Source organism: Notolepis coatsorum, assembly GCF_963971535.1.
Source record: "Notolepis coatsorum genome assembly, chromosome: 7".
Taxonomy (NCBI): domain Eukaryota; kingdom Metazoa; phylum Chordata; class Actinopteri; order Aulopiformes; family Paralepididae; genus Notolepis; species Notolepis coatsorum.
The window spans coordinates 45,591,251-45,604,447 of NC_140171.1; the positions used below are offsets into that span (position 1 = coordinate 45,591,251).

Below are 13,197 nucleotides of genomic sequence, written 5' to 3' on the forward strand. Positions count from 1 at the left end.
AATAGCACCATCATACATGTTTGTAGTCCTATGAAAGAAGAGACCCAGGGATTTCAATGGGCTTTCGAATTTCATAAAACTACACTACACAGCTCACTCCAGCCCCTGTCAAACTTGGAGCCATCTGCCTCGAAAATATTTTTATACGTTATTTTTCGTGATTATGTCTCACATACCGTTATTGCCATAAATAATAACGTAGTTTGTTTCTTTACCTTTCTGTGAAAAACGTGTCTCAATCTGATGGAAAATGGCGGAGTATTTTTCATTACAAAAAAGTTACTGTATTTACAGTAGATTTCATTCACGGTCTTTGCTGCCCTGTTACGGACGCCTGGTGCTACTAAATCCAGATTGAACTCTGTCATTGGAAAGATGAGATTTTGCCCGATCCATAGATGTATGACTTGGCCATAATAAGGTCATTTAGGCCTGATATTCTATATTCATATTTCAAATTGCATGTGTCCGGATGGCAAAATTCAGTACTGTATCTACAAGAAACCCTGTAAATCATCTGCGCTTTATTCATTTGCTTAGATCTTTTGTACACTTGATCTCAAGATGGTGCTGAATGTGCTCAGTGGCAATCTGGTCAATGTTAGCATGGTGTTATTCACCATCAAAGATGGAAAAAAAAAATTATAATAATCATTTATATTCTCCTTTGGTTCATTACTATTCACTCAAGCATAGTAACAGACACAATATTTCTGACACTGGGGATACATTCCCTGAGGGTCCTAGATGTCCCTAGATACCAAGACATGCAAATAAACCTTGTAGAAGTGGAGCAATCGTGGGTGTACTTTTAGGCGAATTTTCTGAAAATATGGCTAGGACTTAAGAGGTTAATAAGACATTGAATATAGTGCTGATCCTAGAAAGTATTTCTCTGGTCTGCATCCCCTTAACAATTGTGTGTATTGAGCCATACTATTGTACCCATTCTGTAATGTGTTAATACAATTTTCAATCAATCAAGGTACTCTGAGTTACCTTACAAAACCCATCCAAAATGTAGACTTGTAAATTAGCCTGTGCTGCCTGTCTCCCAAGGGGCCAATAAAAATCATCTCACCACGTGAGATCAAAGGCTATGATACAGTTGCAGTATGCCTGGAAATAGCATGACGGATAGGGGACAGTAATGAGAAGCAGACACTGACTTTAACCAGAGAGGAAAGCTGGAGAGGGAGATAGGAGAGAGAGAGAGAGAGAGAGAGAGAGAGAGAGAGAGAGAGAGAGAGAGAGAGAGAGAGAGAGAGAGAGAGAGACAGAGACAGAGACAGAGACAGAGAGAGAGAGAGAGAGAGAGAGAGAGAGAGAGAGAGAGAGAGAGAGAGAGAGAGAGAGAGAGAGAGAGAGAGAGACCCTCCCATTATTCCCACACAGTGATAGTGTGCAAACCTGCAGGGAGAGGTGCTGACACAAATGTACATCCCAAATGCCCTGTTCTGACTGTCTGGGCAGGCAGACCTTGAGATATGGAAGCATTGTGGGGGGGGGGGGGGGTTGATGAGAGGGCAGTGATACCATAGAGACCTGGGGACGTGTCTCTCTCTGTGGTGAATCTGTCCTTGTAACAGCAGGTCATATGTGTACATTTGCTGTACTTCAGGGAGCTCCACTGAAGCGTGATGACTTTGTTGCGGTGCCCCCTGCCTGCCTGCCCACACTGTGCAGTAAAGATGAGGAAAGGTGCTCCCTGTTGGACCGTCCCTGGAGAAAAGAGATGAGTGGAGCTACATGTGTACATGTACATGTGCGTGTGTGTGCGCACGCTCGCGCGTGTGTGTGTCTGTGTTTGCAGGAGTGTTTGTGTAGGTTTCTCAGCAATGGTCGGTCCGCAGATGTGAATGACAGATCAGATTATACTCCCCGTTGACAGCAATTTGATTTATCACACACACACACACACACACACACACGCACACACGCACGCACACACACACACACACACACACACACACACACACACACACACACACACACACACACACACACACACACACACACACACACACACACACACACACACACACACACTTTGTAAAGGTAAACACTCCCCAGGCACTATTCCCAAGCAGTGCGTGTGTGTGTGTGTGTGTGTGTGTGTGTGTGTGTGTGTGTGAGTGTGTGTGTGTGTGTGTGTGTGTGTGTGTGTGTGTGGAAGGGGGGGGGGGGGGGCAGAGAGAGACTCCAGTCATAACATCGCCTCTTTTTTCACACTCTGATGGCCTCAGCCATACACAATGGGCCACCCCTCAGTGCCTTCATGCATCAGATAGCCAATCCAGCTCAGTCTCTAAGGGCACATTGGAGGAACAACTACCAAAACAATAGTGCAGAATATCTGATATCTTTCCATGTTATGTGACACACACCAACAAGCTCAACAAGCTGGTGAGGAAGGCTAGCTCCGTGGTGGGAGTCGAGCTACCTAGACTAGAGGTGATGGCAGAGAGGGGGATGAGAAGGAAGCTGGCTGCCATCATGGAGAACCCCTACCACCCCCTCTACGACGAGCTAGTCAAGATGAGAAGCTCGTTCAGCCACAGACTCATACCCCCCCGACACTCAACTAACCGCCTCGGACAGTCCTTCATACCAGCGGCCATCAGGCTCCACAACAGTGGGCAGCGACTAGCGGCCTCCAGGCTCCACAACAGAGGGCATTGACTGCTGCCAGACATTGACCTGGGACTAATAGGAACCCAAGGAGGACAATTTACACTACCTTAGGCATACTGCACCCTATGTGGATACTGTGATACTGTGAATAATGTATATTTCAGTGGATACTGTGTGATACTGTGAATAGTGTATATTTCAGTAGATAGTAAATTATAACACTACCTTAGGCATACTACACCTTATGTGACACTGTGAATACTGTCAATATATTTTTCAGCTAGTTAGATAGTAAATTATATTGACCTATTTGTTTACACTGCTTGTTGTTGTTACTACCTGTACCCCCCCCCTTCCCCATGCTGCTATGATGCCTGAATTTCCCCAAGAGGATCAATAAAGGAATATCTTATCTTATCTTAGCCTTCCAGGGATGTAGTGGAGGGTAATTCCACATTTTCATTTGTGAGATATTACAAAAAGTACCATAGAACTAAATTATATGCACGCTTTATAAATAAATAAAAATAATTGAAACAAATAAAAAAATATATATATTGTTGAGGGACCATCTCTTTTGTATATTTTATATCGGCATACTTTTGTTTCAATCAATCAGTGTCTCCGGTTCTGAGTGTCTCGTGGTCTTTTATGAAATGTTAGCGACCCCTGTTGTCAAAACAGTAGAAGACAGTATTAACCTACAGCCACTGCCGCTCTTTTACTATTGGTTGCCTTCTGTCATGTGAACAAAACAGTGTCATGGCGGCTTCCGCTGCTGTACGGTCGAGCGTGGGGCTGACTTTGAGACTTTCTAGAGTAATACCGGACTGTAGCACTTGCCCTCTGTACAGATTGAATATTTGTGGAAATAGTTCATCAAGAAGAACCCGCCTTGACCGTTTTCGGACGTTGAACCGGCATTTGCAAACCTCCATAGGTCAGTTGCTCTGTTGGCTAATGTTAGCTTAACGTTACTCTTCCCAGCTAGTTGGTGATAATATCGACAGGTCTTCGCACACGTGAAATCATTACTATGTAACGTTATGATGTTGTGCAAAAGCCATGTACCAAACGTAATAAATGCTCTTGGATATTGGCAGTCGTAAAGCTACGTTGACATTTTGACAGAAGGTTGACTGATAGTTTGCACAACTCGTCAATAACGACGATTCTGAACTTGAGGTCAGCTGGAGGTTGGAGTTTGACTTTTATTTAATGGGGAATGTCACCCATTTTAAGAATTCACATATTATGTTCCTCCTGTGCCCGGGACAGTTCAGGCAGCGCAGCACTACCCTAAAGCTAGACATCATCAGAGCGAGAACCCTCCAATCTGTGATGACACTGGACTGTACACTCTGTGGCTGCTCTATAGACAGTTAATGAATGGGTTTCTGACTTCATTAGGCTATAACATGTTTGTGTGATGACCTCTTTCACCCAAATTACGTCCATATTCTAGCATTGCTCCTCTCCTGATGACTTAACATCTGTCTTTTATTCAAAGGTCTGTACCATAGTGAGGAGGGAAGCTCCAATGCAGAGGCCCCGGATGATGTGTAAGTTAAGTTAAGTTGACTGTTACATACTGGTTAGAGCAAGAGCGCAGAGTAAGTTAAGTTGACTGTTACATACTGGTCAGAGGAAGAGATCAAAGTAAGTTAAATGGACTGTTACATACTGGTTAGAGCAAGAGCGCAGAGTAAGTTAAGTTGACTGTTACATACTGGTTAGAGCAAGAGCGCAGAGTAAGTTAAGTTGACTGTTACATACTGGTTAGAGCAAGAGCGCAGATAGCCCCTTTGCCCCAGGCTTGCAAACCGAAAGTCACGAAAGGGGCTAGAGCGCAGAGTAAGTTAAGTTGACTGTTATATACTGGTCAGAGGAAGAGATCAGAGTAAGTTAAATAGACTGTTACATACTGGTTAGAGCAAGAGCGCAGAGTAAGTTAAGTTGACTGTTATATACTGGTCAGAGGAAGAGATCAGAGTAAGTTAACTTGACTGTTACCATACTGCCTAAGAGAGCAGAGGTTCCCATTCCTCTGGTCCTTTAAAGCAGTGTCCAATCACATTTACATCCCTGGGCTCATGAGGAGCATGGGGAACAAATTGCTTGTCATGTAGGTCAGTAAAAGTCAAACACAACAATAAGTAATATGTGTATAACACCGCAATTGGAGAACAGATTCTTTAGCAGCAAAATCCACCAAATAGATGCTGTAAATCACTTCAGCTACACAAGAGCTGATGGTAGATTTGCACTGTCAGTAGCTGGTATGCCCAACTTATACTAAAGCTCGACTGCATTAGTATTTGGGAGAAAATATCGTAGGCCAGAAATCAAATGATTTCCAAACTGGCACGACTTAACATAGAGCCTGTTACTTGGTTGGCTTTGTCATTACAATATCTTGGTTGTGCTGACAATGTGGTGTTGAAATATTCAATTAATAATTTGTAAAAGGCAATGTTTTTAATCCCAGCAATGTTTGCATATGGCTTTTCCTCAAACAGAGCTATCTCATTTCACGTGACTGCTGCTGCAGGTGACCTGCCACCCCAAAATTAGGGGCTCCATCTAAGGAAAAACAGTACGCAAACAGTGCAGGGATTATAAACATTGACCTTTACAAGTCGCTGGAACATCTTTCATCTGCCTCCATGTGGATTCAATATTTGAAGCTGCATTAGCCTTTGTCCATAATTTAAGAGTGCGATAGTCCTCAATATTTCATGATGTAGGTACAGAATGTGTCTTGACTAAGAAAATACAAATTATATGATATTCAGTCATATGATATGATTTAGCCGGATGCATCTCTTAAGTTCATCTCACTATCCATTCATTTGACCAGCTGTGATATGTAGCTGTTGTGGTGGTACATATGGGCACTAGCAGAGGGGCACGTTATGATTGGGCCTGTGCTCTTTAGGGTCAACGTGGTGTATATAGATCGTTCTGGACAGAGGATTCCAGTCAAGGCCAAAGTGGGAGATAATGTAATGTACCTTGCTCACAGGCATGGGGTCGACCTAGAAGGTGAGTGCACACCTTTATTGACATGTATTATTATTTACTTTGACAACTTAAAATGTATGAGGAAACAAACTACATTTTGGTCAGATAGAATGACTGCATTTATATAGCAAATTTACCAGTATAGACCAACTACTCAATGCGCTTTACAATGGAATGACTGCATTTGTTTTCCAGTATGGGTTGCCGCAGTGGAAATCGAACCCCTAACCCTGGCAGTGAAATCAAATATAAAACATAAACAAACGTGTTCCACATATTCAAGCAAATTGTATACAATAGTTGAAAATACCTTTAATTCTCTCTCTACTCCCCTCTATCCCTCTCTTGTCTCTCTCTCACTTACACACACACGCACACAAACACAAACAAACACGCTATATCTATCTCAGGAGCCTGTGAGGCATCACTTGCCTGCTCGACATGTCAAGTCTATGTGAACGGAGGCCATTTTGATAAGCTGCCAGAACCTGATGAAAGGTAGGCCATGTCCTAGTATGAACCAACATATTGATGTTCTGTACATAGACATTTGCGACCAGGCACGAAGAATATGGTCTTGTTGAGCACAGTCTTAATATTCTTTTTTTACATTATATGAAAGTACAGGTTCTTACCTTCAAAATAAGCCACAGTTACTCTTGAAGGTTGAAGTACAAATCGGGCGGATACATTTAAATCTATGTCTTATTAACAAAGATGATAACACAATAGCCCGTTTTGAGCTACAGAGCTTCAAAGGGGCTGTTGGCTGTTCTCTTAAGATGCATGCAGCACTACAAATACCCACTGGCCTTTGCCACCCAACACCTTTTCCAGGTGAGAGGCATTCACTGGTAGAGGGTAGGTGCGCGAAGGTTACCATAGCTCAGCGTATGTATGCTATCTCTACGTGTTCGGGAGACTTGGGTGCATAAAAACCTGATTATGATCATGTCTCTACTCTCTAGTACAACCACAGCCAGAGCTGTGAGTGAATTACGCGAAGGGAAGCATTATGGCAGATGACTTATTTTACGAAAAAGAGTGAGGCACGGGCGGAAGTGGCAATTTTTCAAAGTAAAATACCCGGAAGACTAATGAAAATAAAATACATTTCCTTTTAAACAACTTTATTCTTTCTTTGCGGCCCGGTACCAAATGATCCATGGCCAGGTACCGGTCCGCGACCCGATTGTTGGGAACCTCTGCTATAGAGCCTTCTCTCTATACTCCGTTATGTGCAAGCTTACAGACTTGCTGAGTGTGTACTGGAGTAGATTATTCTATGCGACTGCCAGCCACTTTTATGCGACGGAGAAATACACTTTCAATTGTGACTGATAGAAGATCATCTCCTGATTCAGATACAATTTAACACAAACGGTTCCAAAGATATGAATGTTTCTCGGCATATTTTCACATACTGGGCCTGTTGTCTCGGAATGGATTTTGGTGCGTCTCCTCTCCTCTCATTTCTGTGCGTCTCCTCGCCGACACCTGAGACCGAAAATACTTAGCCAGTAGCCACTCCCCTCCGACACAACTGTAGTTTTTTCACACAGCGAGGGAAATAATACTGTCGGACAATCTAACAATAATTAACATATTTACAAGTAGGGCTGGGCGATATGACGATATTATATAAATATCGGGTACAGTTCATTAACGATACACTTTTTAAACGTATCGTGGATATCGTGATGTTTTGCCCAAGAGGATTGTGTCGCGTCAATCTGGTCCACACGTTGAAACTTTTGAACAGCGCCGCCCCACACACACACTACTGCATCAAAGTTACTACTTATGATAACAAATGCATTCGTTTTGTGGCATTAACGTTATATAGTTACACGTTCAATAACATCAGCGTATTTACATAGCAACGTCCGAGGTCGACCTAGATATAGCAAGCATTAGTCGTTCATATCTCAGCCCGTGCTGACTCAGTTGTGCCCATTCTGCGGTCTGTTAATAAAGTTTTCAATCAGACAGATGTATGGAAAGGCTTTTATTATAACATCCGTTGCAGTAAAATCATTATGCCTCCAGTCGTTTAGTCATCCTGCGGAGCTAAAAGCTAAACGTCGGCCGCGGGGAGCTACCGCTACCATTGTTGTTGTCATTGAGCTCTCCAATGGCGGAAGTAAAAAATGAATACGCGCTTGCCGATTGGTGCTAAGAACAGCAGGGCGGGTGCAATCGGTGTGACGTAATTGGCAGACTCGACTGTCAATCAAAATGATTCTGTTTGCCGTCTGAATGAATGAAAACGTTATTAACAGATTGCAGCATGGGTACAATACAGTACAGCAGCAGGTCCGGACGGCATCCCCGGCCGCGTCCTAAAAGTCTGTGCCGACCAACTGGCCCCAGTATTCACTGACATATTTAACCTGTCCTTAGAACAGGCTGTCATCCCCACCTGCCTGAAGAAGTCCACTATTATCCCTGTACCCAAAAAATCCAAGCCTGCTTGCCTCAACGACTACCGCCCTGTAGCTCTCACCTCCATAGCCATGAAGTGCTTTGAGAAGCTAGTAAAGGGCTACATCTGCTCCTCCCTCCCCATCAACATGGACCCCCTGCAATTTGCATACCGCCCCAACAGGTCCACGGAGGACGCCATAGCCCATGTGCTGCACACAGCAGCATCACACCTGGACAAGAGGCAGGGGAACTATGTGAGAATGCTATTCATCGACTACAGCTCGGCATTCAATACCATAGTCCCCTCCATACTCATAGCCAAGCTCAGGGACCTGGGCTTGGGCTATGACCTCTGCCAGTGGGTCTTGGACTTCCTGACTGGCAGACCCCAGGTGGTGAGAGCAGGCAACTGCACCTCCTCATCCATCACCCTCAACATAGGGGCCCCCCAGGGCTGTGTTCTGAGTCCCCTCCTCTACTCCCTGTACACACACGACTGTGTGGCTCAGCGGAGTAGCAATACAATCATCAAATTTGCTGACGACACAGTGGTGGTGGGCCTGATCTCTGCCAACGACGAGAGGGCCTACCTGGAAGAGGTCAAGGTCCTGGCGGGATGGTGCCAGGAAAACAGCCTCTCCCTGAACGTCAGCAAAACAAAGGAGATGATTGTGGACTTCAGGTGGTCGGGGGTCAAGGACTACAGCCCCCTCAGCATCGACGGGGCACCGGTTGAGAGAGTCAACAGCTTTAAGTACCTTGGAGCCTACATATCCGAGGACTTGACATGGACCACACACATTGACAGTGTTGTGAAGAAGGCACGACAACGCCTCTACTTCCTCAGGCGCCTAAGGAAGTTCCAAGTCAGTCAGAAGATCCTTAAGAACTTCTACTCATGTACAATAGAGAGCATCTTGACCGGCAACATCACCTCCTGGTTTGGGAATAGCACTGCACAAGACCGAAGCAGACTACAAAGAGTGACACGTTCAGCCGAACGCACAATTGAAGGGGGCTCCCCACCCTCCAGAACATTTACAACAAGCGTTGCAAGGGCAAGGCTAAGAGAATCATTAAAGACTCCAGTCACCCGAACAACTGCCTCTTTGAACTGCTGAGGTCAGGCAAGCGATACCGGAGTCTCAAGGCGAGCACAGAAAGACTCAGAAGAAGCTTCTATCCCCAGGCCATCAGGCTGCTAAACGAACAATGAATGAACACTACACAACAACAACCACCAAACGCACATAGCACACACATCCACACGCACACACTCACTTTAAACAAACACACTGTAGCACCCACTCCACACACTTTATAGCACACACCCACTTTAAACAAACACACTGTAGCACCCACTCCCCACACTTTATATTTATTGATGAAGGATTGCACTACAACTCGTACACCTTACTGTAAATTGTACCTAAAATTGTACCTCATCCCATTTCTGCTTTGCACTAGATAGTACTGTACATTAGTACACTGCATAGTATTGTATATTATATGGTAACTCAGAATATTGTACATATGTCTATACCGAACACTGTGACCTCATTTTTCTTCTTCTAAATTACATGCTATATTATGTTATTTGATACTATCTTGTCTAGCACAGTCTCTGGAGCGTAACAGTAAGAAGCATTTTGTATGAAAGTATTCTGTACTTCTGTTTGACAACTATTAAAGAACTTGAACTTGAACTCGAGCTCAATACAACAACAGTGGACTGGAGGATGCAGACCAGAGAAAAGACTTTCGTCTTGTTTACATCAGGGTCCCCCATTTTCAATTCATCATATTTCATATCTAAATCATATATCTCATTGCTAAATATATGCAATATATAATCTAATAATCCAATAATCTAAATCTAATATATAATATAAAAATGCTAAATGCATGGGTATTTTATTTTGTCTTTAATGTTAGCTTGCAAACTCAAATACTGTCTTGGTAAGCCTCATAATGAATTGTTTGGGGAAAAAAAGAAAAACATCGTGATGCGTATCGTGTATCGCCGAAAGGTCAGAAAATATCGTGATATCATATTTAGGCCGTATCGCCCAGCCCTATTTACAAGTCGTATTAAGTTTTGCAAATAAGGAGACCTATAGAGACATTTTCAAAGCACCCAAAATATATAAAAATATAATATAAAATATCTCCATTTTGACCTATTTCTGAATTGCGCAACATTTTGGGGTTTTCTGAGGAATCATGAGCTCCTTAACAAGAATAGACCAGTCGTGCCCAACCAGATCGACCGGTAGGTTGCGCGTTGGTTTCAAGTAGGCCGCGAGATTATTTTGGAAAATCATTTAATTTGATTTGATTTGGAGGGGAGGACAACACACGTTCGAGCAGTCCTGTGTATAAAAGGCAGCCTGCGCCAATCGATACCGTCTACATTCCGGACAGCGAGCTTCACCATAGGGATGCAAATTGATGCCTTTGTTTTCATGGAGTGGCATGAGTGGGGGTCGGGCCCATCACCTGGCAGGTACAGTATAAACGTGGCTCTGAGACCAGTCTTGAGTCACTCGAAACTGCAAGATGAATGGAACACCACCAGCTAAAAAGAGGTTCATTCAGAGGACGATCGTTTTCAACAACGCAAGCAAGACTTCACTGCCGCCGCCGCCAGGACCCTCCGACGAGCTGCGCCTGCCGCCGCCGCCGCCAGGGAGCAGCTCCAACGCCGCCTCCGATGAGCTGCCGGATAGCACCAGCGTCAGCGCCACAAGCAGAACCAGAGCAGCCAAAAGACCAAAAACATATAATTTCCATGAAGAGTGGGAGGAGGCTTACTTTTTTGTTTATTTCAACGCAAAGTCAGTATGTCTGATTTGTAAACAAACTGTGGCAAGGGTAATTTGGAGCGGCATTATACAACGATGCACAAGAAACACCGCACGGATTTTCCTCCAAAAACAGTCCTACGAAGAACAGCACTCCAGCAGCTGAAGTCTTCACTAGTGGGACAGCAGTCCACTTTTACGAAGCCCAGCACCAAGGCAAAAGCTGCAACAATTGCTTCTTATCGTGTCAGTCACATTCTCGCTAAAAAGAAAAAATCCTTTAAAGACGGCGAATGTGTAAAAGAAGCATTGACTGCCGCTGCCGATTCACTCTTCGGTAATTCCAAGTATCACACAGAGATTATGGATGCTGTTAAAGACCTTCAGCTGTCACGTAATACTGTGACCCGGCGCTGTGAGGAAATGTCCGAAGATGTCCACCAGCAACTCATGAGGGACATTAATACATGCGAGTGTTATTCCCTGCAGTTCGATGAATCGACTGATATGGTAGATGTGGCACAGCTATGTATTTACATTAGAATGGCCTTTGACGACATGAGCGCAAAAGAAGAGCTGCTCACCATATTGCCTCTTAAAGGATACACTAAAGGTGAAGACATCTTTCAAGCCTTCATGGAGTTCGCTAAGCAGAGCAACCTACCCCTCCATAAACTCATCTCTATTACAACCGATGGGGCACCAGCCATGGTTGGCTGTAATAATGGGTTCACCGGACTGTGCAAAAAAAGCAACGCTTTCCCGGACTTCCTTAATTACCACTGCATAATTCACCAACAAGTGCTGTGTGCAAAGATTTTAAATATGAAGGACCTTATGGATATCGCTATGAAGATTGTGTGCTCTGTCAGGGCAAGGAGCCTACAGAGGAGGCTATTTCGTGCACATATGGAGGAGACGGGGGCGGAGCACACAGACCTGCTGCTGCACACAGATGTAAGGTGGCTGAGCAGAGGTAAATTTCTGGAGAGATTCAGCGAGTTGCTGCCTGAAATTAAAGCATTCGTCACCGCACGCCACTACGGTAAAGCGCCTTTCTTTTCAGGCCCGCTTTGGGAGCTGTCGCGCGGAAATAGGCTGTCTATTGCCATTCTCTTTGACAAACTCTAACCTTAACCAGCTCCTTAACAGCGCCTAAACTTAACCGTTCTAACCTTAACCAACTCCGAAACAATGCCTAACCTTAACCTTAACCTTAACCATGCCTAACCTTAACCGGCGAAAGAATACACGTTAAAAAAAAAATCACGTTAAAAAAAATATATTCGATGGGATTCGAACTCGCCAGCAAACAAGCCATAGGATCCACAGCCATGTAGTCTTACCAATTGAGCTATTTCTAGATACTGAATAAGGGGCGGTGACTTATATATATTGAGCTCCGCTCGTGTCGAACCAAGGCGGGATCTCATGCGCATGCGCGGGCACCTCGCGCGAGCACGCCGGCGCACGCACGCACGCACGCACCTGAGCGAGCACGCCGCCGCCGGTGCACGCACGGGCGCTGGGCGGCGGAAAATGAAAGGCGCATTACCGCACGCCACTACGGTAGAATGCTTCCGCATTCTTGCACTGCTTGCTTATCATTAAGGAAAAGGCAATCTGGACAGCCATGCTGTGGAGAACGAGATCCTCACACTTCAAACTGACATTGAGATTAAAGCCAGGGCAACACAAGGGATGAAGGCAGAGTTCTGGGAGCTACTGCTGCCTGAGAAGTACCCCAACCTCAGGAGATGTGCCATGAACTTAACAGCATGTTTTGGATCAACCTACCTGTGTGAGTCTGCTTTCTCTCACATGAAGATCATCAAGTCCAAGTACAGAACCACATTAACAGATGACCATCTTGTGGACTGCTTGAGGCTTGCAACCAGCTCCTACAACCCAGACATTGAAAAACTAGCTACCTCTTCCCAGTGCCAGCGTTCTCACTAAGGTAGAGACATAAAAAAAAAAAAAAAAAAAAAAACAGATAAAGGAGAACTATCAGTGACTGTTGACAGACCTTTTTGTGGAATTGTTTTTTGATTGTATTCCATTTTGCAATGTGACAGCTCTGTTTACACATCATTCCTATTCCTTTTTTTATTGTACATATATTTTTATTGTATTGTTCCACTTTTGCTTTGGCAATGTAAACACATGTTTTCTCATGCCCATTGAACTGAGTGTGTGTGTTGTCAGTGTTTATGCAGAGTGTGAAATAAACTTGAGAAGTTACAGTTACAGTCTTGTCATTCTTGTAAGTCCTACACTACACTGTTACAATGATATATTAAATAGC

At 44.2% G+C, this 13,197-nt stretch overlaps 1 protein-coding gene across 1 annotated transcript in view; it reads left to right on the forward strand.

Annotated features, from left to right (window-relative positions):
• Nucleotides 1-3,396: 3,396 nt before the first annotated feature.
• fdx2 (ferredoxin 2) overlaps nucleotides 3,397-13,197 on the forward strand; it is a gene marked incomplete at its 5' end in the record, with an annotated part of 29,416 nt that continues 19,615 nt past the window's right edge. The window contains 4 exons of the mRNA XM_084317938.1: nucleotides 3,397-3,574; nucleotides 4,145-4,196; nucleotides 5,573-5,679; nucleotides 6,069-6,156. Coding sequence (XP_084174064.1) covers nucleotides 3,397-3,574; nucleotides 4,145-4,196; nucleotides 5,573-5,679; nucleotides 6,069-6,156 — 425 coding nt within the window. The remainder of the gene's footprint in view (nucleotides 3,575-4,144; nucleotides 4,197-5,572; nucleotides 5,680-6,068; nucleotides 6,157-13,197) is intronic.